The sequence below is a fragment of the Pyrus communis genome, chromosome 11 (genome assembly GCF_963583255.1).
Source record: "Pyrus communis chromosome 11, drPyrComm1.1, whole genome shotgun sequence".
NCBI lineage: Eukaryota > Viridiplantae > Streptophyta > Magnoliopsida > Rosales > Rosaceae > Pyrus > Pyrus communis.
Genome location: NC_084813.1, coordinates 22,510,447 through 22,532,629, shown reverse-complemented (window position 1 = coordinate 22,532,629; position 22,183 = coordinate 22,510,447). Strand labels below are relative to the sequence as shown.

The 22,183-nt window shown below is 38.8% G+C and overlaps 4 protein-coding genes across 6 annotated transcripts; 3 read left to right on the top strand and 1 right to left on the bottom strand.

Moving 5' to 3' along the window:
* The first annotated feature begins 4,730 nt into the window (after positions 1–4,730).
* LOC137708001 (uncharacterized) lies at positions 4,731–7,811 on the top strand. The gene is made up of 6 exons (XM_068446961.1): positions 4,731–5,278; positions 5,419–5,455; positions 5,823–6,059; positions 6,159–6,206; positions 6,841–7,286; positions 7,414–7,811. The coding sequence occupies exons 1-6, from the start codon at positions 4,977–4,979 to the stop codon at positions 7,484–7,486; spliced, it is 1,143 nt and encodes a 380-aa protein (XP_068303062.1). The 5' UTR covers positions 4,731–4,976; the 3' UTR covers positions 7,487–7,811.
* A 2,040-nt stretch (positions 7,812–9,851) lies between these two features.
* Positions 9,852–17,698, top strand: LOC137707579 (DNA-directed RNA polymerase 2B, chloroplastic/mitochondrial-like). Its single transcript, XM_068446477.1, has 19 exons — positions 9,852–10,903; positions 11,304–11,513; positions 11,607–11,740; positions 11,824–11,893; positions 12,204–12,262; positions 12,664–12,781; positions 12,894–13,007; positions 13,334–13,465; positions 13,545–13,961; positions 14,635–14,685; positions 14,839–14,909; positions 15,070–15,154; positions 15,387–15,539; positions 15,678–15,752; positions 15,839–15,928; positions 16,043–16,090; positions 16,390–16,504; positions 16,606–16,709; positions 16,840–17,698. The coding sequence occupies exons 1-19, from the start codon at positions 9,986–9,988 to the stop codon at positions 16,948–16,950; spliced, it is 3,075 nt and encodes a 1,024-aa protein (XP_068302578.1). The 5' UTR covers positions 9,852–9,985; the 3' UTR covers positions 16,951–17,698.
* A 339-nt stretch (positions 17,699–18,037) lies between these two features.
* Positions 18,038–20,208, top strand: LOC137708600 (uncharacterized). Of its 3 annotated transcripts, XM_068447714.1 has the most exons (5): positions 18,038–18,203; positions 18,498–18,575; positions 18,748–18,807; positions 19,032–19,201; positions 19,395–20,208. In XM_068447714.1, the coding sequence occupies exon 5, from the start codon at positions 19,598–19,600 to the stop codon at positions 20,087–20,089; it is 492 nt and encodes a 163-aa protein (XP_068303815.1). In that variant the 5' UTR covers positions 18,038–18,203; positions 18,498–18,575; positions 18,748–18,807; positions 19,032–19,201; positions 19,395–19,597; the 3' UTR covers positions 20,090–20,208. The 3 variants fall into 3 exon arrangements, with proteins under 3 accessions (XP_068303815.1, XP_068303814.1, XP_068303817.1); XM_068447713.1 differs by lacking the exon at positions 19,032–19,201; XM_068447716.1 differs by lacking the exons at positions 18,748–18,807; positions 19,032–19,201.
* Positions 20,209–20,676: 468 nt separating this feature from the next.
* Positions 20,677–21,294, bottom strand: LOC137707580 (biogenesis of lysosome-related organelles complex 1 subunit 2-like). Its single transcript, XM_068446479.1, has one exon. The coding sequence runs from the start codon at positions 21,212–21,214 to the stop codon at positions 20,846–20,848; it is 369 nt and encodes a 122-aa protein (XP_068302580.1). The 5' UTR covers positions 21,215–21,294; the 3' UTR covers positions 20,677–20,845.
* Positions 21,295–22,183: the final 889 nt, after the last annotated feature.

Sequence of the window (22,183 nt, the reverse complement as noted above, 5' to 3'; positions counted from 1 at the left end):
ATGATTCAAATATGGGCTATAGGCACTTGAATGGGAGGATAGAGATGACGGTGGTAATTATGAAAATAATTTTCAGTGTGTCTGGAATACAGAGAGGAACACCACAATTATACTACTGGTGAAAACCTTTTATTTTAAATGTTATTCTAATTATACAATGGCATGTAGTGTTTCATCCCGTGCTCTGGACACACTTCAAAATATCCCGTAGTTTTTGGCTTTAGAAGATAGTGGGGAAGGCTTAAGCTCCATACTTTGTATCTGTTCCATTATTATTGACAAATGGTGTACATGTTAGGTATGAAGGCTGGCCCATGAAAGCTATAACAACCTGAAATATAAATTAGGGTCGCAATAACTTGTGACTCGCGAATCATGATCCTCAAACTGAAGGCTGCCCGTGAGTTTATTTGGTTTTGACTCACATTCATGAACCGTTAGCAAACCAACTTGTATTCACAACTCAAACTTTCCATGCATCACTTTTACCAATGATTGTAACAGAATTTGAGATATATTTCAATAATAGCTATCGCTACATATAAATGAAACAAAAAATTGACATACTAACTGTTTTCGACTATCAAAATAAGCATGACTATGATACATATCGTTCAATCAATTTGACCTAGGTTTTGCGTTCAAATATGTTAAGAGTTTGTATTGTAGGTTCATGCTTATCCTCGTAAATTCTATATTCGATCTCTCCTCTCTTAACATCAATTACTTCAATGAAATTTGTAAGTGACAGATTGATCAAGTCACACTTATTCTCTAATTGATCTAGTGACATTTTAATCTCCAATTCGTACAAGAATGCATGAATATATTTTATTTGATTTGTTATTTCGCTGGCAATAAGATAGTTTGAACAAACAAATAAGAAATTTAAGCAATAGGTTATATAAAATAAAGAGAATAACGATCTATTTCGAACTTCATAAATCTAGAAGATTTGGGCTCTAATAACAAAGCTCTAGAGAAGTTAGGGTTAGTTATTCTTAAACACTCGAGTCATACGTAAACGACTACCAATTACTAATATTTTTTTTTTATAAAGTTAAAGGAAGAGGGGGAGGGCGTCAGGTAGTCGACAACCGACACTCTTAGGTTACGTCGAATCCTTATGAAAATGAATCCAGAACGAAATTGTGCTAAAGCTAGGGCATCACCCGTAATTAGTGCGCTGTGTGGCCCGGGCACAGTGATAAGTGAGCAAGGGTTGCTATATCTCCATCGGCACCCGGATGCAATGTTAAATGAGCAAGGGGGTTGTAGAAACTTCTTTTTGAACGACTCCACTCAAAGTTGTTTGAGAGCATATGCTCCTATTAACTTTACACAGGACACACAAAAGAAGTACTTTGATCCTATTAGATGGGGGAGGGTGAAGAAGCTAGGACAGAAGGGTAGAGTTCAAGAGAGTACAATGCGTTTAGGAACGTGGAATATAGGAACCTTAACGGGAAAATCTATGGAAATAATGGAAGTTATGGTGAGGAGAAGGATAAGTATTATGTGCCTACAAGAAACTAAGTGGGTTGGTCTTAAGGCAAAAGATCTAGAAAACTTAGGTTTTAAACTTTGGTATTCGGGCACAAATAGAACACGAAACGGTGTTGGCATCATCGTGGACAAGACCTTGACATAAGATGTTGTAGATGTTAAGAGGGTAGGAGATAGAATTATGGCAATCAAGATTATAATAAGACAAGAAATCATCAATGTCATTAGTGCGTACGCACCTCAAGTAGGGTTGGATACGAGTTTGAAGGAGAAATTTTGGGAAGATCTTGGAGACTTGGTGCAAGCAATTGCTCAGACGGAAAAGGTATTTATAGGAGTAGATTTAAATGGACACGTGGCCAAGGAAACAGGCAACTATGGAGGTTTTCATGGTGGCCATGGTTTTGGGGAGAGAAACGAGGATGGGGAAGCCATCTTGGATTTTGCAATGGCATATGATCTCTTCTTAGCCAACACCTTCTTTAAGAAGAGAAAAGAACATGTGATCACCTACAAGAGTGGGTTGTCAAAAACACAAATAGATTTTCTTCTAATGAGTAAAGGGGATCGTATAACTTGTAAGGATTGCAAAGTTATACCAGGAGAGAGCTTGGCTAATCAACATCGCTTGTTGGTGATGGATGTACATATCAAAAGAGAAAGAAAAAAGAACAAGACTTGGAAGTGCCTAATGACTAGATGGTGGAATCTAAAAAGAGAAAAACAAGCCATTTTCAAAGAGAAAGTAATCACCCAATGCATGTGGGATAAAGAGGGGGAAGCTAGCCAAATAGAGGATTCCATGGCTAGTTATATCCGAAAAGTAGCAAAAGAGGTATTAGGGGAGTCCAAGGGCTTTGCTCCACACCAAAAGGAATCTTGGTGGTGGAATGAGGAGGTACAAACAAAGGTGAAGACTAAGAAGGAATGTTGTAAAGCCTGATACAAGGATATGACCAATGAAAATGGTGAAAGGTATAGAATAGCGAAGTATGAGGCAAAGAAAGCTGTGAAAGAAGCTAAGCTAGCAGCTTATGACAATATGTATAAGCGACTAGATACCAAAGAAGGAGAGTTAGATATCTATAAACTAGTTAGAGCAAGGGAAAAGAAGACAAGGGACCTAAACCAAGTGAAGTGCATCAAGGATGAGGATGAAAATGTTCTTGCTACAGAGAACGCGGTCAAAGACAGATGGAGAGGTTATTTTCATAATCTTTTCAATGAAGGACATTAAATGAGTACTTCTTTGGGGGAGTTGAGTAACTCAAAAGAGTGTAGAAACTACTCATTTTACCGCCGAATCAAAAAGGAAGAAGTGGTTGTAGCTTTGAAAAAGATGAAGCATAGAAAAGCAGTAGGCCCAGATGATATACCGATCGAAGTGTGGAAAGTCTTGGGAGAGACGGGTATAGCATGGCTCACAAACCTTTTCAATAGGATTTTGAAAACGAAGAAGATGTCAAATGAGTGGTGAAATAACACTTTGGTGCCTATCTACAAGAATAAGGGCAATGTATAAAATTGCATAAACTATAGGGATATTAAGTTAATGAGTCATACAATGAAGCTCTGTGAGAGAGTTATTGAGCATAGATTGAGGCAAGAGACACATGTTTCGAACAACCAATTCGGGTTCATGCCAGGGAGCTCAACCATGGAGACAATCTATCTCTTATGAAGATTGATGGAAAGATATAGAGATAGGAAAAAGGATTTACACATGGTCTTTATAGATTTGGAAAAAGCGTATGATATGGTCCCAAGAGACATTCTTTGGAGGATTTTAGAGAAGAAAGGAGTACAAGTAGCATATATCCAAGCTACAAAGAATATGTATAATGGAGCAAAGACTGCTGTAAGAACTCATGAAGGATAAACCGAAAGCTTCCCCATAACTGTAAGGTTACATCAAGGCTCATCCTTAATTCTTTACCTTTTTGCATTGGTAATGGATGAGTTAACGGGACATATTCAAGATGATATTCCTTGGTATATGCTTTTGGCAGACGATATAGTGTTGATAGATGAAACTCAGGAAGGGGTAAATGCGAAGCTTAACCTTTGGAGAGAAGTGTTGAAATCTAAGGGTCTTCGCCTAAGCCGATCAAAGACAGAATATATGGAGTGTAAGTTTAGTGCAAATGAAGGCCAAAGGTGAGGATCGGAGATCAAGAAGTACCAAAGAGCGACCGCTTTCGCTACCTAGGATCTATCTTGCAAAAGAACGGAGAATTAGATGGAAACCTCAACCATAGAATACAAGCTGGATGGATGAAGTGGAAGAGTGCATCCGGCGTGTTGTGTAACCGCCGTATGCCACTGAAGCTCAGGGGAAAATTTTATAGGACGACAATAAGGCCGGTGATGTTGTATGGCACAGAATGTTGGGCGGTGAAGTATCAACACGTACATAAAATGGGTGTAGCGGAGATGAGGATGCTTCGTTGGATGTGTGGGCACATGAGAAATGATAAAATTAGGAATGAGGATATCCGAGGTAAAGTAGGAGTAGTGAAATTGAAGGAAAGATGAGAGAAAATTAGTTACGATGGTTTGGACATGTGCAAAGAAGGCTTACTGACACTCCGGTTAGAAGATGCGACTACGACACAGAGGTCCAAGGCTGAAGGGGTAAAGGAAGACCTAGGAAAACTTTGGAAAAGACTCTAAGAAAAGACTTAGAGTACTTAAATCAAACGGAGGACATGATATAGAACCGAGCGCAATGACGTTCTAGGATTCATATAGCCGACCCCACTTAATAGGAAAAGACTTTGTTGTTGTTGTTGTACAGCCATACTCTCACAACATGTGTGGGAAAAAAACACACAAAATACAAAAGAACAGCTCTCATCTATTGTCTTTGACGGACATGTCCATAGAAACCCGTTTTCTGGCAATTACAGCAACATAAAAAAAAACAAAAAAACTATTTATCTTAATTTCTAAAACATAAAATGCGTTTTATAAAACATAAAAAAACAAAAATGAAAACAAAAAATAAAACAAAAACATTATGTTATGTTATGTTTGCCAATCTGGCCAACAGCGAAGGAAGACAGCTCGCAAGAAGGATCAGTGGACCACGGTGCCCAGAGTGGACACGTGGCGGCTCACTAAATCCGCTTGCAGTTACTTTTCTCTCGTATCGCCATCACCGGACCACTACTCCCCCCTCCGCTCGTTCTACAAACTTTAATCATTTCACACGTGCTGGCCTCCCTATCCACGCCGGAAAATCATCCGCCCTCTCTCTCTCGCTCTCTCTCTCTCTAAGCTAAAAAAACCTTCCTTCCCCGGATTCCAAACCCTAGGATCTAATTTTCTCACTTTCTCGTCGACCAAATACCAATTTTCCGACCCAAGAATTTAAATGAGCTTGAATCAAGCTCTTCACACTCTCCAGATTCAATTAAGTTAAATTTTGTGTTTTTTTTTTTTGTATATTTTTTATATTTGGGTTTTAGATGGGGGCAGTGACGTCATCAATGGCGGCCAAGTTCGCGTTTTTCCCGCCGAGCCCGCCGTCGTACGGGGTGGAGAAGGAGGAGGATAGTGGGAAGCTGAAGATGACCGGGGTGGGGACGAGGGAAAACGTCGACGTCTTGAAGCTGAGGACCAAGAGAGGGAACGACATCGTGGCGGTGTACATAAGGAATCCGTCGGCGAAGCTTACTGTTCTGCACTCGCATGGGAACGCGGCTGATCTGGGTCAGATGTACGAGTTGTTCAGTGAGCTGAGTCTTCACCTCCGAGTCAACTTGTTGGGGTCAGTAATTAATTATAGTAAATCTGTAAATTTCACTGTTTGATTTGTGACTATCTGTGTTTCTATTTTTGCACAAAATATGATTTATGTGTGTAAGTTGTAAAGTTTTGAACTTTATCGGATTTATTTGTGTTTTATAGGTATGATTATTCGGGGTACGGACAGTCCACTGGGAAGGTATGAGATTTCGGTTTCACTTTCGATTTTGTACTGATTTGTTTGAAAGCCCTGGAAACATAGCTCCAGTAGTAGGGGAGAGAAACTAGAAAATATTAATCTGATCGGTAAATGTTCTGCATAATTAATTTCAGCAGGGTTCTTTTCTTGCAATTTTCCATCATAAGATAATGAAACTTGAATTTGGTTTTATTATTTGCGATGCACCCGTTTGTCGAGTTTTTCAGGCTACTTTATGCTGTTAATTAGAAAGATTTCGTCTTTCCTAGAGACCAAATTGAACATTGGATGAATGAAAGCAAGTCTTAGCTATAATTGGTTAGGAGAATGTTCGAAATGAGATATATATTTTCTCTCTTATGGACAGCCGAGTGAGCAAAACACTTATGCAGACATAGAAGCTGCATATAGATGCCTTGTGGAGAGGTATGGTGCGAAGGAGGAGGATATTATTTTATATGGGCAATCAGTTGGTAGTGGGCCCACTCTCGATTTAGCAACCCGGTTACCAAGATTGAGGGCAGTGGTTCTTCACAGTCCGATCATGTCTGGTCTTCGTGTCATGTATCCAGTGAAGCGAACGTATTGGTTTGACATTTATAAGGTACTTAATCTTTGTTAATTGCTCAGCTTTAGGCTCACATTTTGTCACAACGTTTGGGATTGCATCACGCTAATGAGAGTTCTCCTATTCGTGGTGCAGAACATTGACAAAATACCCTTGGTCAGTTGCCCTGTTTTGGTGATTCATGTGAGTGCCTTTTTTCTTTAAATTGTATGCTTTATTTTCCTAGACTCCTGTGAATCTAAATATGGAAACCTAGTAATGCATATTGATGACCTAACAAATTGGTTACACCAGTCTTCAACGTGTGCACTGATGCGCTAACACTTCGTGTCTTCATGTTCCAAATTTACCAGTCTTCACCATGCCGGCTGTGATTTTTTTTTTTTTTTTTGCGTGTGTAGTCTAAATAATTTCTTTAAGAATCTTTATGTGCTTGACATCTTCTTGACTGTATGCTTATTTATCTTCATCCTGTTGGATGACTTACAACGAGGGGAAGAAGTGTAGCTAATAGCTTTTGATTTTTTTATGTTTATATAGTTATCAAACTCTTTGACCTGGAATTTATTGTTTTCCTCGTTTTACTAATCCAACTAATCTAGGTAAACAGTAAATAATGACAAAAAGGGTAAATAGCTAACAAATATCTTTGAAACCTCCCTTAAAAGCCCAAGTGTCAACATCTATGCTGTATTGTATACCACTAATTTATGATGCAATCCTTGTCTTGTGGTATTATTAAATATGTGTGGTTTAGTTTTCAGAAGCGTACTTATTTGCCAGGTTATGTTGTTTTGTGTTTTCCTATTGCCTGCAGGGGACGGCTGATGATGTTGTGGATTGGTCCCATGGCAAGCAGCTTTGGGATAATTGTAAGGAGAAGTATGAGCCATTATGGATAAAGGGAGGTAATCATTGTGACTTGGAGCTCTACCCACAGTACATAAAGCATGTCAAAAAGTTTGTATCGACCATTGAGAAATATCCGCATCTGAGGAATAAATCAGGGCCGGTTACAGGTCAACCAGAAAATCCACGGAAAAGCACTGACATCAGGGAGAAATCTTGTTCCAGCACAGATCACAAAGAGAATTGTAGACCAAGTACCGATCATATAGAAAACCCCAGGTTAAGTACAGATCATAGAGAGAAGTCAAGGGCCAGCACTGATAAGAGAGAGAGAACAAGAAAGAGTATGGACCAACCTGAAAAAGCAAGTAATAGCGTGGATCAGCCAGAGAGAGCAAGAAATAGCATTGACCGGTAAGCAAGTTTTTGCTTTCAGTTTTCACCCATACATGCTTTATAGCGAAATTCAATTGTTCACATCATAGCATCGACACATACAACTCGAGTTTTTCTGACGGTTGAAATTTAACTTTGGTGGCAGCTTCGGAGAGATGTTCAGATCAGTTGGATTGTGCAATATTGATTGTTTTAAGCCCACAGCTACCAGTGCATGAAGAGATGGGATCAGTTAACAAATGGAAATCTGTCTTCTACCCCGTTTCTATTTATTTGATTGGTTAATTGGGTTGTTTGGGTGATACGAAAAATGTCCGTAGGATGAGAACCAGCTATGTAGAGAAATTCAAGTATTGTATACGTCACTAGTGCAAATCCAAGAAAGATGTACCGTCTAATGGTTATTTACACATGGGCGGGGTTTGGGTGATAGGATCTCATTGTTTCTCAATTCTTAGGGGAAGAAGTAGGAAATTTGTTAGACCAGGCAACTTTTGTATCTCACTTAATTCTCCAGCTTAATAAATCTAACCCCAGTCTCTCTCTCTCTCTCTCTCTCTCTCTCTCTCTCTCTCTGCGTGTGATTACTTTTTCAGTTATAATGTAGTATGAAGCAGAAGTTCCCACAAGAACATTGTGTAGTGTTACTGTATGATCAACAAAGTATATTGGTTATGAAGATTTCATTCATGTTAGCCCTAGCCGTAGTGTTAGGGTTCGGAACCGTGAGAGCTAGCCCTGCGAGATTAGTGTTGACACACCGGTCATATGTGTCCCCATTCACCATTCAAGTTATGTGATGAGCGTTTTCGCTTTAACCTGATCTCAGGAGATACCAAGAGCTCATTTGAATGTGCTTTTACAATTAGTGAAAGTGTTTTTAATGAAAATATTTTTGAAAACAATCCTTAGTAAAAATGCTTGTAAATCTTGTAAAAGCACTTAAAGTGCTTCCTGGAAGAATCACATAATTGGTGCTTCTTGTAGAAAGCACTTCAAGTGTTTTTGAAATTTAACAACATTTTCTCTAAAAGCACTTTCAGTCATTTTAAAAGCATATTCAAACAAGGGATAATAGTCTTCGGTCCTGTGTTTCATCCATGCTTCGATTTCATAGTTGTGAATCTCGTATAGATGTGTTGTTGGCAGAATTCACTTAAGAAGTAACCTAGGATGCAACATGTGCTATTGATTAGACCAAACCCAACCCTGGACTAAATGCTATTTTTAGGTTTTATTCCCTTCCACCCCCCCCCCCCTTTCCCAACCCAACCCAACCCATATTAAATGTGTGAGTTAAAAGCTAAAAGCCAAATTTTCTCCAGGATTTAGCCTAGAAAATGGTGTGGGCACCACCAGCACGATCCCATCCACATGGGCATGTCTCCTAGGATTTATTGAATTTAACGGCTAAGATCGAATATAATCAAATCTAACAGTAAAAAAAAGATCTAACGGCCCAAATTTAAATCAAACGGCTAAAATAAGTAAAAAAATTATTTAACTCAAAATTCACCCTAATTTAGTGATTTTTCAATATTTATCAGAATTTAAATATTTTTAGGTTAAAATGTTCATAAAATTTAATTATGACAGTCTACATAATTTAAAAAAAAAAAAACTTTAAAAGAAAAAATTAGCCTACATTTATTCTTTAATAATCTTAGGCTAAGACCATCTTCAACTTTTGGCCTAAAACCTATAATTTTTAGCCCAAAAAATTTAGGTTTTAGCCTATAAACAGCTTTTCTACTCCAACCCTTATGGCCTAAAATTTTAGTCATAGATTATTAAAGAATGAATTTAGACTAATTTTTTTTCTTAAAGTAACTTTTTAAAAATAAAAAAATTATGTAGACTATTCTAATTTAATTTTATGAACATTTTAACCTTAAAATATTTAGATTATGACAAATACTTAAAAAATCACTAACCGACACCATGAAACTCTTTAAACACTATGAAAAAATATGAAACAAATGAAAGATTTTTTTAAATTACTTTAGCCGTTAGATTTAAATTTGAACCGTTAATTTTTTTTTTTACTGTTGAATTTCATCAAATTAGATCTTAACTGTTGGATTCAATGAATTTATAAATATAAAACTAAATAAAATATACACATATGATGAGCTAGCCCCACTAATCTTGAGCTAAATTTGGCTTCCATTTGAGTTTTAAGTTTTAGGCCACATTTTAGCCTTGGGTTGGGTTGAATTTTGAGGGGAAATAGAATAGCCCTAGGGTGAGGAAGGTCTTAGTGAAACGGTCTGACCCAAAATTGAAATCCTGTTTATCATTAAGAAAATAAAAGGAAAAACTAGATGTTGATTAAGCTCACATCATCACCAAACGTACAGAACGGGACCATATTTATCATCAAATTACACAAATAGGCCTCCAAATAGTGAAAATAATAGAAACGCCCCAAACTCCCCGTCAAGCAGTAGGCACCAAGGCAAGCAAAAGTCAAAAGCGTAAACTATTAACTGCTGCCAGAGACAGGGTTTAAGAAAAGGGTTAAGGGCTTTAGGCTGCTGCTTGCTCACTGGTTTGCTTCTTCCTCCCCTCTCTCTCCCTCCCTCCCTCTCTCTCTCTCTCTCTTTGATGAATTTGATTGCGTCTCCGAATGCCTTCTTCGAACCATTTCCTCGGATCCCACTCTCATCTCTCTCACCAATTCATCTCCTCCAAAAATATTTGATTTTTTTAATTTGATGTCCTGCATCGAAACCCCATTTCCCCCTGAAAATACCACCAAGAATTGTGCATTTCAAATCCCCATAGTTTTCCACAAGAGCCCATCAATGATATCCACTAGTTTGTGGAGAAACTTGGCTAAGCAGGCCATTTCCGGGAACCAGAGGTGTCGTCTCAGTTCACAGTCTATTTCTAGGGCTTATAGCCTTCTGAGGTTTTCCCGGGAATCTGTTTTCTCGGAAAAGTTCAAGCCTTTTGAGACGGGTTCTTGCTTAAAGGGTTTTCCGGAGGTGGGTTTTTGCGGGAAAGGTGAGATTTCTTCAGGTGAGAGTTATATGGGGAATCCAAGTTTGGGGTCTGTAAGGAATCCGATTGGGTTTAATGGGTTTTGCCCCAAAGGGTATGCAAGCGTCGCGGAGGCGGTTTCTTCCACTGATGCCGAGGAGGATGTGTCTGTTGTTGATGAAGTTCAAGAGCTTTTGCAGCAAATGAGTAAAGAAGGTAAGAGGCAGACGGATCATTGGCGGCGGATGCGGCAGAAGAGAGTGAGAGGAATGGGGCAGGCGAAGTACCTTGCGCTAAAGAGAAGACAGATAAAGATTGAGACTGAAGCATGGGAACGGGCGGCGAAGGAGTATAGGGAGCTTATGATGGACATGTGTGAGCACAAGTTAGCTCCCAATTTGCCATACATGAAGTCTTTGTTTCTTGGTTGGTTTGAGCCTCTGCGCAATGCCATTGAACACGAGCAAGACCTGTGCCGGAAGGGGAAGAATAAGGCGGCCTATGCGCCTTATTTTGATCAGTTACCGGCTGATATGATGTCGGTTATTACAATGCATAAGCTGATGGGATTGTTGATGACTGGAGGCGAACATGGAACTTGCAGGGTGGTAGCAGCTGCTTGCACCATAGGTGAAGCCATTGAGCAGGAGGTGTGAACTTTTCATTACACATATTCATGGACGTTTTGATTCGGTTTCAGTTTTCTCTACCTGGTTATAGTCAATTCCATTCAGGAGTAGAATTGCAGTCATTTTATTTTTCTGTATAGTTTCATTTTTCTTTGCTGGAATCCAGTTAACGGTGGTGCCATAGTGAAATTCCTATTTTTGCCTTTTTTTTTTTCCCGAACCATGTTAAGTTTGTGTGGAAAGGGACTCAGGGAATGATCTAAAATCTAAAACCTTAGTGCCTTGTTTTTGTTTCTTGTTGTTCTCTAGATGAACTAAGTAAAACAGTATTCCTATGGCTTGGTTTTCTTACTCTAACCGTGTCCTGCCGTCCATCTCTCCTAGATGAGCACTGATATATATCACTGCTTCAATGCATCAGGTTAGAATACACAATTTTTTGGAACAGACGAGAAAGAAAAAGGTCAACAAAGATGAGGAAAACCGAGAGTCTGATGATGTAATGAAGGAACAAGAGAAGCTGAATAAAAAGGTTACGAAATTGATGAAAAAGCAAAAACTGCGAGCAGTGAGACATATAGTGAGGAAATATGATGCTTCAAAACCCTGGAGCCTGGAAGCCAAGGCTAAGGTTTGCATGGTTTATGCTTTAACTGGTAGAACTTTACCAGCATTTTATTTACATGCATTCTAAAATGCCACATGTTTCCTACGTATTTCTCAGGTCGGCAGTCGTCTGATTGAACTGTTGATTCAAACGGCTTTTATACAACCTCCGGCTGATCAGTCAGCAGATTCTCCACCAGATATACGACCTGCATTTGTACACACACTTACGACTGTCACAAAAGATCCAAGGTATTTACTAGTCTGTACTATTGATAACTGTACACCTCCCCTCCTGACTAATTTTATGTTAATGTGGACTTTTCTTTGAACAGGAATACCACCAGCAGAAGATTTGGTGTTATTCAATGCAACCCTCTTGTTCTCAAAGGCCTTGAGAAAACAGTAAGTAACTTCGATCCTTTTTCCTTTCTGTTATTCTTGAAACAATTGGAGATGTCTGTTGGCTCTTGGAAATATTTTTATGTATTTATACTTTTAGGATCTAGGAATGTTGTCGATAAAATAGTTTGATAGGATCTGGAATGTTGTATAGTATTGTCCATTTGTCCCTAGCAGGTGATGGAATGTTGGCTAAGCTAATTATGTATAAGTTTTCTCATTTTCCTGGCAAAGGACACATCTTAAGAAGCTTGCAGGAATTTATATTCTTCTTTAGTCCAAGATTTATCAATAACTTTTACTGTTTATGCAGGCAAGCCACATGGTGATTCCTTATATGCCAATGTTGGTACCACCAGTCAACTGGATAGGGTATGATAATTACAGCTATGTGTTACCAGTTTTGCCCAATTTTAAAGTCGTTCTTTTGTTAATTTTTTTATTTGAAGTTCACATAAGATCAGATTGAAGTCTGTAATTCATAAAATCAGTGATGGATGGAATGAAATGTGTAGAAGCTATTCTAATATATTGCATTCTTGGGGGGTCTGAGCTGGAAATGGAGAATAGGGTTTGATATAGGAATCGAATAGGACAACTCCTCCATTTAATTCTATCTTCAAAGGTGGCATGATGCTTTCATAGTGCATCAAACATTGAATTAACATAGAATTCAACTTCTTCATAGTCCTTCATGTGATAGAATTTCAGATTACTTTTGGGTTAACCTGTTTTTATTTCCGTTTTGCGGTTTTATAAATTTGTCTTTTCAGTTATGATAAAGGAGGTTACTTTTTTCTACCATCCTATGTCATGCGCACTCATGGAGCTAAACAGCAGCGTGAAGCAATTAAGAAGACCCCAAGGCAGCAACTGGAACCAGTTTTTAAGGTTTGTATACATACAAGCGTTGTATGACTTTTTTCATCATGAAAATTTTATGGAACTAAACCAACATGAGGATGTGGTGCCTTATGTGTTGATTTTGTGTTTTCCTGACCAGGCCCTGGACACACTTGGAAATACCAGATGGAGGGTTAATAAGAGGGTACTTAATGTTGTAGATAGAATATGGGCTAGTGGAGGCCGTCTCGCTGATTTGGTGGACCGTGATAATGTGAGTTTATTAGTCACACACACACACACACACACACAAAAGGAAGAAAAAAGAGTCAAGATTCTTGGCACATATTAGGAGGTCGGTTCGTTCTTTTGCCATGCTTTGGCGAAAGCCAAAGACAAGATCAACTTTAACTAATTTGGGGAAATTCAAATTTCAACTGAACTTAACAACTGAACCAAATGGTTGGTTTAATCAGTTTTTAAGTTTTTTTTTTTTCTCATGCCATTTATTTCAAAAATATTGTTATCAATCTTGTGAGCCAATTTTGATTTGTTGAAATTGATCTGAAGCTGTTTTTTCCTTTATTTTTTTGCATTCAGGTTCCATTACCAGAGGAACCAGATACTGATGATGAAACACTGCTTAAGAAATGGAAATGGAAGGTGAAGTCTGCGAAGAAAGAGAACATGGAGAGGCATTCACAGCGTTGTGACTTGGAGCTTAAACTAGCTGTAAGATTTATTTCACTCCTCTGAGTCAGTAACCATAATGTACTTAGAACTCATGAAACTCATTTTTACCGAGGAGCAGGTAGCACGGAAGATGAAGGATGAAGAAGGTTTTTATTATCCACACAATCTTGACTTTCGGGGCCGTGCATATCCTATGCACCCATACTTAAATCATCTTGGTTCAGATCTATCCCGGGGTATTTTGGAGTTTGCAGAGGGACGCCCCCTTGGAAAGTCAGGTTTACGTTGGCTAAAGATACACTTGGCAAATCTGTATGGGAGCGGTGTGGACAAATTATCTCGCGAGGGTCGAATAGCATTTATAGAGAGTCATTTAGATGATATATTTGATTCTGTGGACAGACCACTAGAAGGAAGACGCTGGTGGTTGAAGGCTGAAGATCCATTTCAGTGCTTGGCTGTGTGCATTAACCTTGCGGAAGCTTTGAGAAGCTCTTCTCCAGAGGCTTTTATTTCACATATTCCCGTACATCAGGTACATTTACATTGTCATGGCATCAGATCTTCGGTTCATGAAAATTGTGTTGTATTTACCTTCAAGCTAGGAGAAATAAGTGGACAAGGGGACTACCAGAAGTAATCAATTAGTTCTGGATGTTTAAATTATGCGGTTTCGGACATTTATGAAGGACATTATGTATTTTATGTCTTCTTATGTTAGAGTTATAACAGAATTAAATTGGAAAAATACCCAGAAAAAAAGGTGAAGAGAAAAGGTAAGTGTGAGTCCTGTCCCTTGTGTAAGCGGAGCTATCAGAGGTCTGCCATAGAGTTCAAATTTGGTTGAGGCATAGATCTTTTCTGCGCTTGAATGCTAACACACGCATATATATCTTTTTGGCTTCCCTTTTGTTGGGTGGGGGTAGGGGAATCTTGGGGGATTTGTTTCTTGGACTCGTAACCTCCTTCCTTCAGGTTTATGTTGAAACAACCTAAGAAGTAAGTTTTGATGGCTTTGTTTCCTACAGTATCCTATAGAGAACTTAGCAGGTGATTTCTATGTTTTGCAAATGAGGGACTGTTGTCTTAAGCTGGTTAATAGCTCCTTTCAGATATGAGTTGTGTCTACCTTATCATTACTCATCTGCAGTGATATAATCTGGAATATAATATTTTACATTTCTTGATTTTTAATTGATTTTCTCTAGGATGGCTCTTGCAATGGTTTACAACACTATGCTGCCCTTGGAAGAGACAAGGTACTTTCTTTCTCTCAATTTACTTTAGAGAAGGTCATACGTGAACGCCCCCACCCAACTTCACTCCCTCACTCCCATGTCTACTTATGGTATATTGGGAAATTGTATGCGTTAGTTTGGAATCTTAATTCTCATTGGAAATTTTCCATTCAGTTGGGAGCAGCTGCCGTCAATCTTGTTGCAGGAGAGAAGCCTGCAGATGTATACTCAGGAATAGCTGCTAGGTAAGTTGTTTATGACTAGGGCAGAGGTATCACATGATGAGTATAGTAGTAGAACCTCTTCACTCTACGCATGAGTATTACTTTTCTCAATTTACGTGTAAGCTGTCAACATGTCATGATTAAGTAATTTATTCATGAAAAAGTGTCATTCTCGGTGCAGGGTACTGGAAATCATGCGAAGGGATGCACAGAAGGATCCTGCAGTTTTTCCAGAGGCATTGCTTGCAAAAGTATTAGTAGATCAGGTTGATTTTACAACTCTTCAGTACGGTCTTTTGATGCATATCTTATTAAAACAAAGTGGATATCGTAACATTAGATTTAAAATCATTCAATTTTCATCAAAACGTGTGGTTTAATAATATATCAGAAAATGTGGCTGCTATCTGATTACTGTATGTAAACTGGCGTTTTCTTTTGGCTGCCTGATTATTTTATGCAACTAAGAGTTAAACCCTGATGGCTGTACATATGCAGGTGGATAGAAAATTGGTGAAGCAGACAGTGATGACTTCAGTATATGGTGTCACTTACATCGGTGCTCGGGATCAAATCAAAAGGAGGTTGAAGGAACGCAGTGCCATTTCAGACGACGTAGAGCTTTTTAGTTGTGCTTGTTATGCTGCAAAGGTACCAGAAAGTTCATGTTGTGAGGGTGTCAATTTTTGTCTTCACATAATTTGTAACAATATTTTCATATGCTTGCGATTATGTGCATCAGTATTCATGAGAATTTTATAATGAAACGATTCTCAACATCATGTGCAGATCACCTTAACTGCTCTAGGTGAGATGTTTGAAGCTGCACGAAGTATCATGAGCTGGCTTGGTGAATGTGCAAAGGTTTGTACCAGATTCCTCTTTTCTTTTGTTTCTTTCTCGCTCACGATGTTTTCCTGATGTTTTGAAAATTTTATCTTGATTTTCAGATAATTGCATCTGAAAATGAGCCGGTACGATGGACAACTCCACTTGGACTTCCAGTTGTGCAACCTTACCGTAACTTCAGCAGGCATCTTGTGAGTATTAAAAATTTCACCGAGTCAACAAGGGTCATCAATATTTTTTATTGTATTCATAATTACTTGAAAGGTTAAATCAAGTTTAATAGCTTCTGGTTGAAATTGTTGCAGATTAAAACTTCCCTTCAAGTTTTGACGTTACAGCAAGAAACAGAAAAGGTACCGTAGCTATATTCATTTAAAGGATGCTATAAGAAAATGTAGATCAATAGTTTTCCCGCCATCCTTTGAAGTATGGAAGGTAACTAGGATCTATCTATTATTTTATCTAAGAAAGGAGAGGGAAAGAAGCCGTGCCATCCACGAGCATGGTTGGTTTATTTTCAACATGTTTAATTAGCCACATGGTTATGGTCAGAAAGGTCTAAAAAAATTGAGAATCACCGACATGGACATTGTTTCAAAGATTGGAAGTCTTGGAGCCTCAGATCTCGAACTGAATATTTTGTCTATTATAGGTCATGGTCAAGAGGCAGCGGACAGCGTTCCCACCAAATTTTGTTCATTCCCTGGATAGTTCTCATATGATGATGACTGCGGTTGCCTGTAGAAGGGCAGGCTTAAACTTTGCAGGTCAGTTCTTGTGTGCTCCATTTCAATTACCCTGCTCTCTCTAACACACGCACACACAATGTACACTCTTATAATGGCTGTGTAATAACATATGATTACAGGAGTTCATGACTCGTACTGGACACACGCTTGTGATGTGGATGAAATGAACAGAATACTTCGTGAAAAGTTTGTCGAACTATATGAGACTCCAATACTAGAGAATGTACAGTGCTCTTCTATTCTGAAGTTCTCTCCTTTCTAGTTAATTTGAAAAGAATCATGAAGCATCACAAGTGCGTTGTTGAAAGATGTAAACAGTTGTTGATCTAACCAATAATCTGTTTCATTTCCAGTTGTTGGAGAGCTTTCAGCAGTCCTTTCCCACATTAACTTTCCCTCCCTTGCCTGAGCGGGGTGACTTTGACTTAAGGGACGTGTTAGAGTCGCCTTATTTCTTCAACTGATACATGGAGAGTGATCTTCATTTTCAACTACCTTCGCCTCAATTAGCGATCTGCCTATGGTGCTCCCTCTGCTTCTATCTACGGCACCAAGAAAATGGAAGCAGCCTGAATGAGAACCCTGATAGAGACTGAGCCACATTATACCCGTATAGCTTGAGGAAGTCCCGATGCCAGTGTACGATATTCAGCATGAACTCTTGAGTTCACAACGCCATTGTGCTGCAGAAGCTAATCCGAGGCTGATACATAATCGCACAAGCTTCTGTACGCTGCTGAGAAACAAATGTGTTAGTACAGTAAATTGAGAATTCATAGCTGAGTTACCCGTCACGTCAATCGTGTGAAGTTAGTAGAGCTTTGTGGCTGATTCGAGCGGTATCTAGTCTAAAGAATGCCGGAGGACCATGTCATGTTGCAGGTTGCTGGTGAAGATGGTTTTGTGTTAATTCATTCAAACCGAAGGCCAAAAATTGAGAAAGATGCGTGAGAAGTAAAAATGGGTGTAGATAGCATTACCCTTAATTCTATTCTTGTAAATTGAGCGGTAAATTTGGTTTGTAAATATTTGGGGAACAATACCTTTACAGATAATCAAAATACAAATTAACATCTCATTATAAAAGATGCAAGTTTATATAAGCTCTGTTTGGTGTTTGTAATCACAAACATAACTAAAGGAAGAAACCGTTTCCCTAAAACACCGAGAATTTAGATTAAATGAGTTTACTGGTATTGTGCCGTCATGACTTACTAATACATGTAAGACTTTTCACAAGACCTTGTATTAGTGGCTTGGCAAGCCACAAAACGCATCTGGATTCATGACCGTTAGATTTTTAGCTAAGAATTTAATGACTAATGATCCAACGGTCAAGGATCTCAGTCCATCCGACGGGCAGGCCTAATATAGATTAGGAACAAACACCAGAACATGAAAAATTCAAAAATACCCTTGCTTTCTGGTAATTTAGTGGGGGTGGAACAGACATTACACATTTAACACTATTCACGAATTAGCCCCAAGGTCCGTTGTCTTATCTGAAAATATTTGCTGATCCGTCCTTTCAGTCGTTGCCACCTACAGCGACAGTCACACCTACCGCTCTACTGACCATCATCCCCTTCTTCCTTTTCCTTCTTCAAACCTCAACAGAAACCCAGTTCAGTAGCCCCAAAACGCACCGTTTCGGGCCTCAAAAACACTCAGGGAAGAAATAAGCTGCAGTTCTCTGTATGTAGAAGGTTTCTAATTGGTAAAGCTACTGCCTTTTCTAATTTTAACTTTTCTGGATAATTGCAAATGTGCCATCTTTCTCTCATTTTTGTATTTATTTTTTTAAAACCCTCGTTTCTGAAATCAGAAGCTTCAGAAATAAACACTACAGAATCCATATTTATTTTGTTTCTGAATTTTTTTTTTTTTTTTTTTTTTTTTTTTTTTTTTTTTTTTTGGGTTCTAGAAATAGAAAATGCTAAAATTTGGTAAATAATATCCCAAAACTTCAAAAGTTTCAGATTTTGTTAACCTGGTGTGTTATATGTTTCAGCTCTAGGGTTACAGTGGTGGGTTGTAACTTTATGGAGATAAGTTAAAGTCCAAGAGCTTTTACTGCACGTTTTGATGGGTAAGAAATTTTTTACAGGTTGCTTGCTCTCTTAAGTTGTTCATAACTTATTTATCATACTATGGTCTGGATTTACATCTGCATCAAGCAAAAATAACAATGTAGAATGTTTCCTTTGGTTAATGCAGTGATATGCGTTAGCTTCTGTACTTAGTTTTTATGGTTAATGCAGATGCGAAGTTCTGAATGTTGTTCATCGCCCTCTTATCAACTTAAGATTGCGTTTTTAGAGGTTTGTGGTGACGGGAATGGATTATTTTTATATGATTTGTGCTGATTTCGTTTAGCAAATAGCTTTACAATGACACTAGCTTCAGTAGTTCTGTTAACAATCTTATATGGTTAAGCCAATTTATTCCTTACCAAAAGTAAATGCATAAAGCTTGATATACTTGAAGGGGTGTTGGGGTAGAAATCAAGGGAGTTGCTATGTGATTATATTCTATATGCATTCAGGCGCACGTGTGCGAGCATGCTTGGACTAACAAGAGTACTGCTTTAATTTCCGTTCTCGCTCTCTCTTGTGAATTTTTTGGTTCATGGCAACTATGTTGACTTGAGGTGGTGGCTCGCCCAAATGGAATGACTGATGGGCATAAGGGAAGTGATTTTTGTATAGTTATAATGTAAGTTTTCTCGTGTGATTTGTGTTGGAAAATGATGGAAAGTCTTGAGGTGTCTGAGCTTCCGTGGGTCTATTTGACATGCTTTAGCTCCTCTTCGATTGATTTTTGACTGAAGTTTCGATACGCTTTTCTTGATTTGTAGTTTATTGTGTGAATTTATGACTATATATTTGTAATCTTGAATGTGAAACAGATAATTGCATCTGGAAATCAGCCAATATGGTGGACAACTCACTTGGAGTTCCAGGTTTTTCAGGAACTGCTCATCAATCGTTGGACTTTGCTTGTACATGCTAGTCAGTTCCCAGCTCCAACCGGCTCTCCAGCTCATCTGTGTGTTCACATATTTTTAGGAAGGCTCTATTTTCCTGTTTCAGAGTGTCTACGACTCTGACAATGGCCCCAAGACCAAGAGGACGACCCAGGAAACGCAATACTCGAATGTGTGCTGCGATTGATGCTATGAAACCCATGGGTTTTTCGGAGAATTTAGTTTGCGATACAGTGAAAGAACTACTGGAAGTTTATGGGGAAGATGGTGATACAACCGGATGGCCCTTTATCGAAGAAGGTGCTTACTCCCTCCTGATTGAAACAATTCTTGAGAAACAAGGCGGTGCTGAAAACAAGGATGCTTCTCTTCTAGATGATGCAGGAAGTGGAAATGGCGATGAAGTGTCATCAGCTAAGCCCTCAATCACTGTTTTTTGCCCGGATAGTGTTGCACCGCGGAGGCTTAGACCTTTGTACGGCTGGATTTGTAGGGTTGATGATGATGATAATAAGCTACCTGTGGAACTAGCACCGGTTCCGTCATTGGCGTTTGTCGCCGCTTTATTGCGCAGATGGGAGAAGAAGGTGCAAGTCAAGGTGGAATGCGAGGCCTGAAGATATGTGAATTCCATTACTCTCGTTTATTGAAGATTTGCCTTGTGAATTTTAGAGTTTAAAAGAGCATTTGGTGATCCAAAAGCGCTTTTAATTATTTGAAAAAACTTTCAAAAGCACTTCCAAACACGCCAGAGGGACCCAAATAGCCAAGGATTTGATCGGACCAATTTTGCGCGAACCTTTTCTTTGAAACTAGAAAGTACAACAGTAATTCAGATATATCTGGTGTGGCCTTCATTTCTCTATACAAATGGCCATCAAGAAGGCAAAATGCTAGCAGTCTCTGTGCACCTGCTTAATTGATTCGTGCTTTTAACTCTTGACAATCATTCACGTCCATGTTCACGGAGGACTGTTCAAAGCAAACCTCCTACGCTTTTTGACGCTTGATGCAGCTTACTCCTCTCTAGCAAATTACCAATACATAAGAATAATCCGTAATCAAAATCCAACTCCATACTCAGTAAACACGAAAATAATCCGTGCTTACTAAACACATGAATAATTCATAGTTAATATCCAACTTCATAATTAATAAACACGAAAATAATCCGTGCTTAGTCAAAATGTAAAAATAAAATCGATATCCAACTCTTTATTTTGATTCCGATTACGAATTAATAACGAGCAGGGAAGTTTTATACAACGAAAAAAAAAAGCAGGGAACTTTTCATTTGTACAAAAAAGTAGACATTGCCACAGAAGTTAAACAAAACAAACAATAAATCCCGATTTCCACAAACGCGTTGCAATTCAGGAAGCCGATGGATTCTGATAAACAGATTCAACTTTGGACTCCAACATCGACGCGTATCTATCGAGCACCGAAACAACCGCCTCGAACTCCGTCACCTGCTGCTCGATGACGTCGATCTGCTTCACGTACTCGTCGAAGCTGCCGCTCTTGGCCTTGAGCTGCTCCACGAACACGCTCAGCCCCGCCGCCACGTCGCCGAAGCCCTTGTACTCTTCGGCCACTCGCATGTTCATCTTTTCGAGAAGATCGAGGTGGTTGGTCGATCCCTGGAGCTCTGATTTAACCACGGCGGAGACGCTGCCGAAGAGATCGTTGATGGACTCGGCGAGCGCGTCTTTTTGCTCTTCCTTCGCAGCAGCAGCCATTGGAACTTTGGAACTTTGGGTTCGGTTCGGACCCGCTGTTCTGACCCGAGGCCAATAACGAGCTGCTTTATGTACAGAGCTTTAACTTTTGTTATTACGGTCATCTAAAGAGGATCCTCTCCGATACTTTTCACCAACTCCAGCACATAATTCGGATTTTTAAAATTTGAATAAATGGTTATAAATAGAAATTCATTTAAAAGTTATGATAATCTTAATCGTTAGATTAAATTCCAAATATCCAAATTGTGTGCGTTAGTAAATTTGGTGAAAAGAATCCGGAGAGAATCCTTTCCGTTTACATGGTCATAATATCGGGTGACCGTTTTTGTAGGAAGCATTTTTGGTCACTACTATTTTTATTTACCTCTCTTATTACGTTATTGATAGAAAATAAACTATCATATGAGGCCGTGATAGACGAGTTTTCCTTGTATGACTCAGTTCTATTGTACGTAAAGAATAAAAGATCCCAAGTCAGTGAAATAGAATAAAGATGTTTGAATTTGTGCTTGCAGAACCAAAACTGTAGGGGAGTGTTTGTTTGACCGGATTAGAGGGGACTGGGCTAGATTAAACTAATTGCTAGTGTAGTCTCGTGTTTGATTTGCATAAGGATTAGGTTTAATGGAATTAGGGGCGACTCGCTCGGATTAATGGCTTCGCTAGGAGTTCTTAGCGAAGAACCCCAAATTTGGCCGGACTCGTAAGACCTTTTGCGAGAGAGAACCTCGCTCATCCTGCGAGAGAGAGTCGTCGCACATCACTAGTAAGACCTTTGCATTAATTTGAGTAACTAGAGGTCCAAGAACTAGGAATCCATTCATTCTGCTTTTGAGTTTTCTTCGCTGGGAGTAACTAATTCTTTTAATCCTAATTTTTTAAATTATTAGATTGGAGCCAAAGGCTTAAATCTTGATGCCTTTTTTTTTCTGGGTTTTAATTCCCTTGGAACCCATTCCAATTACA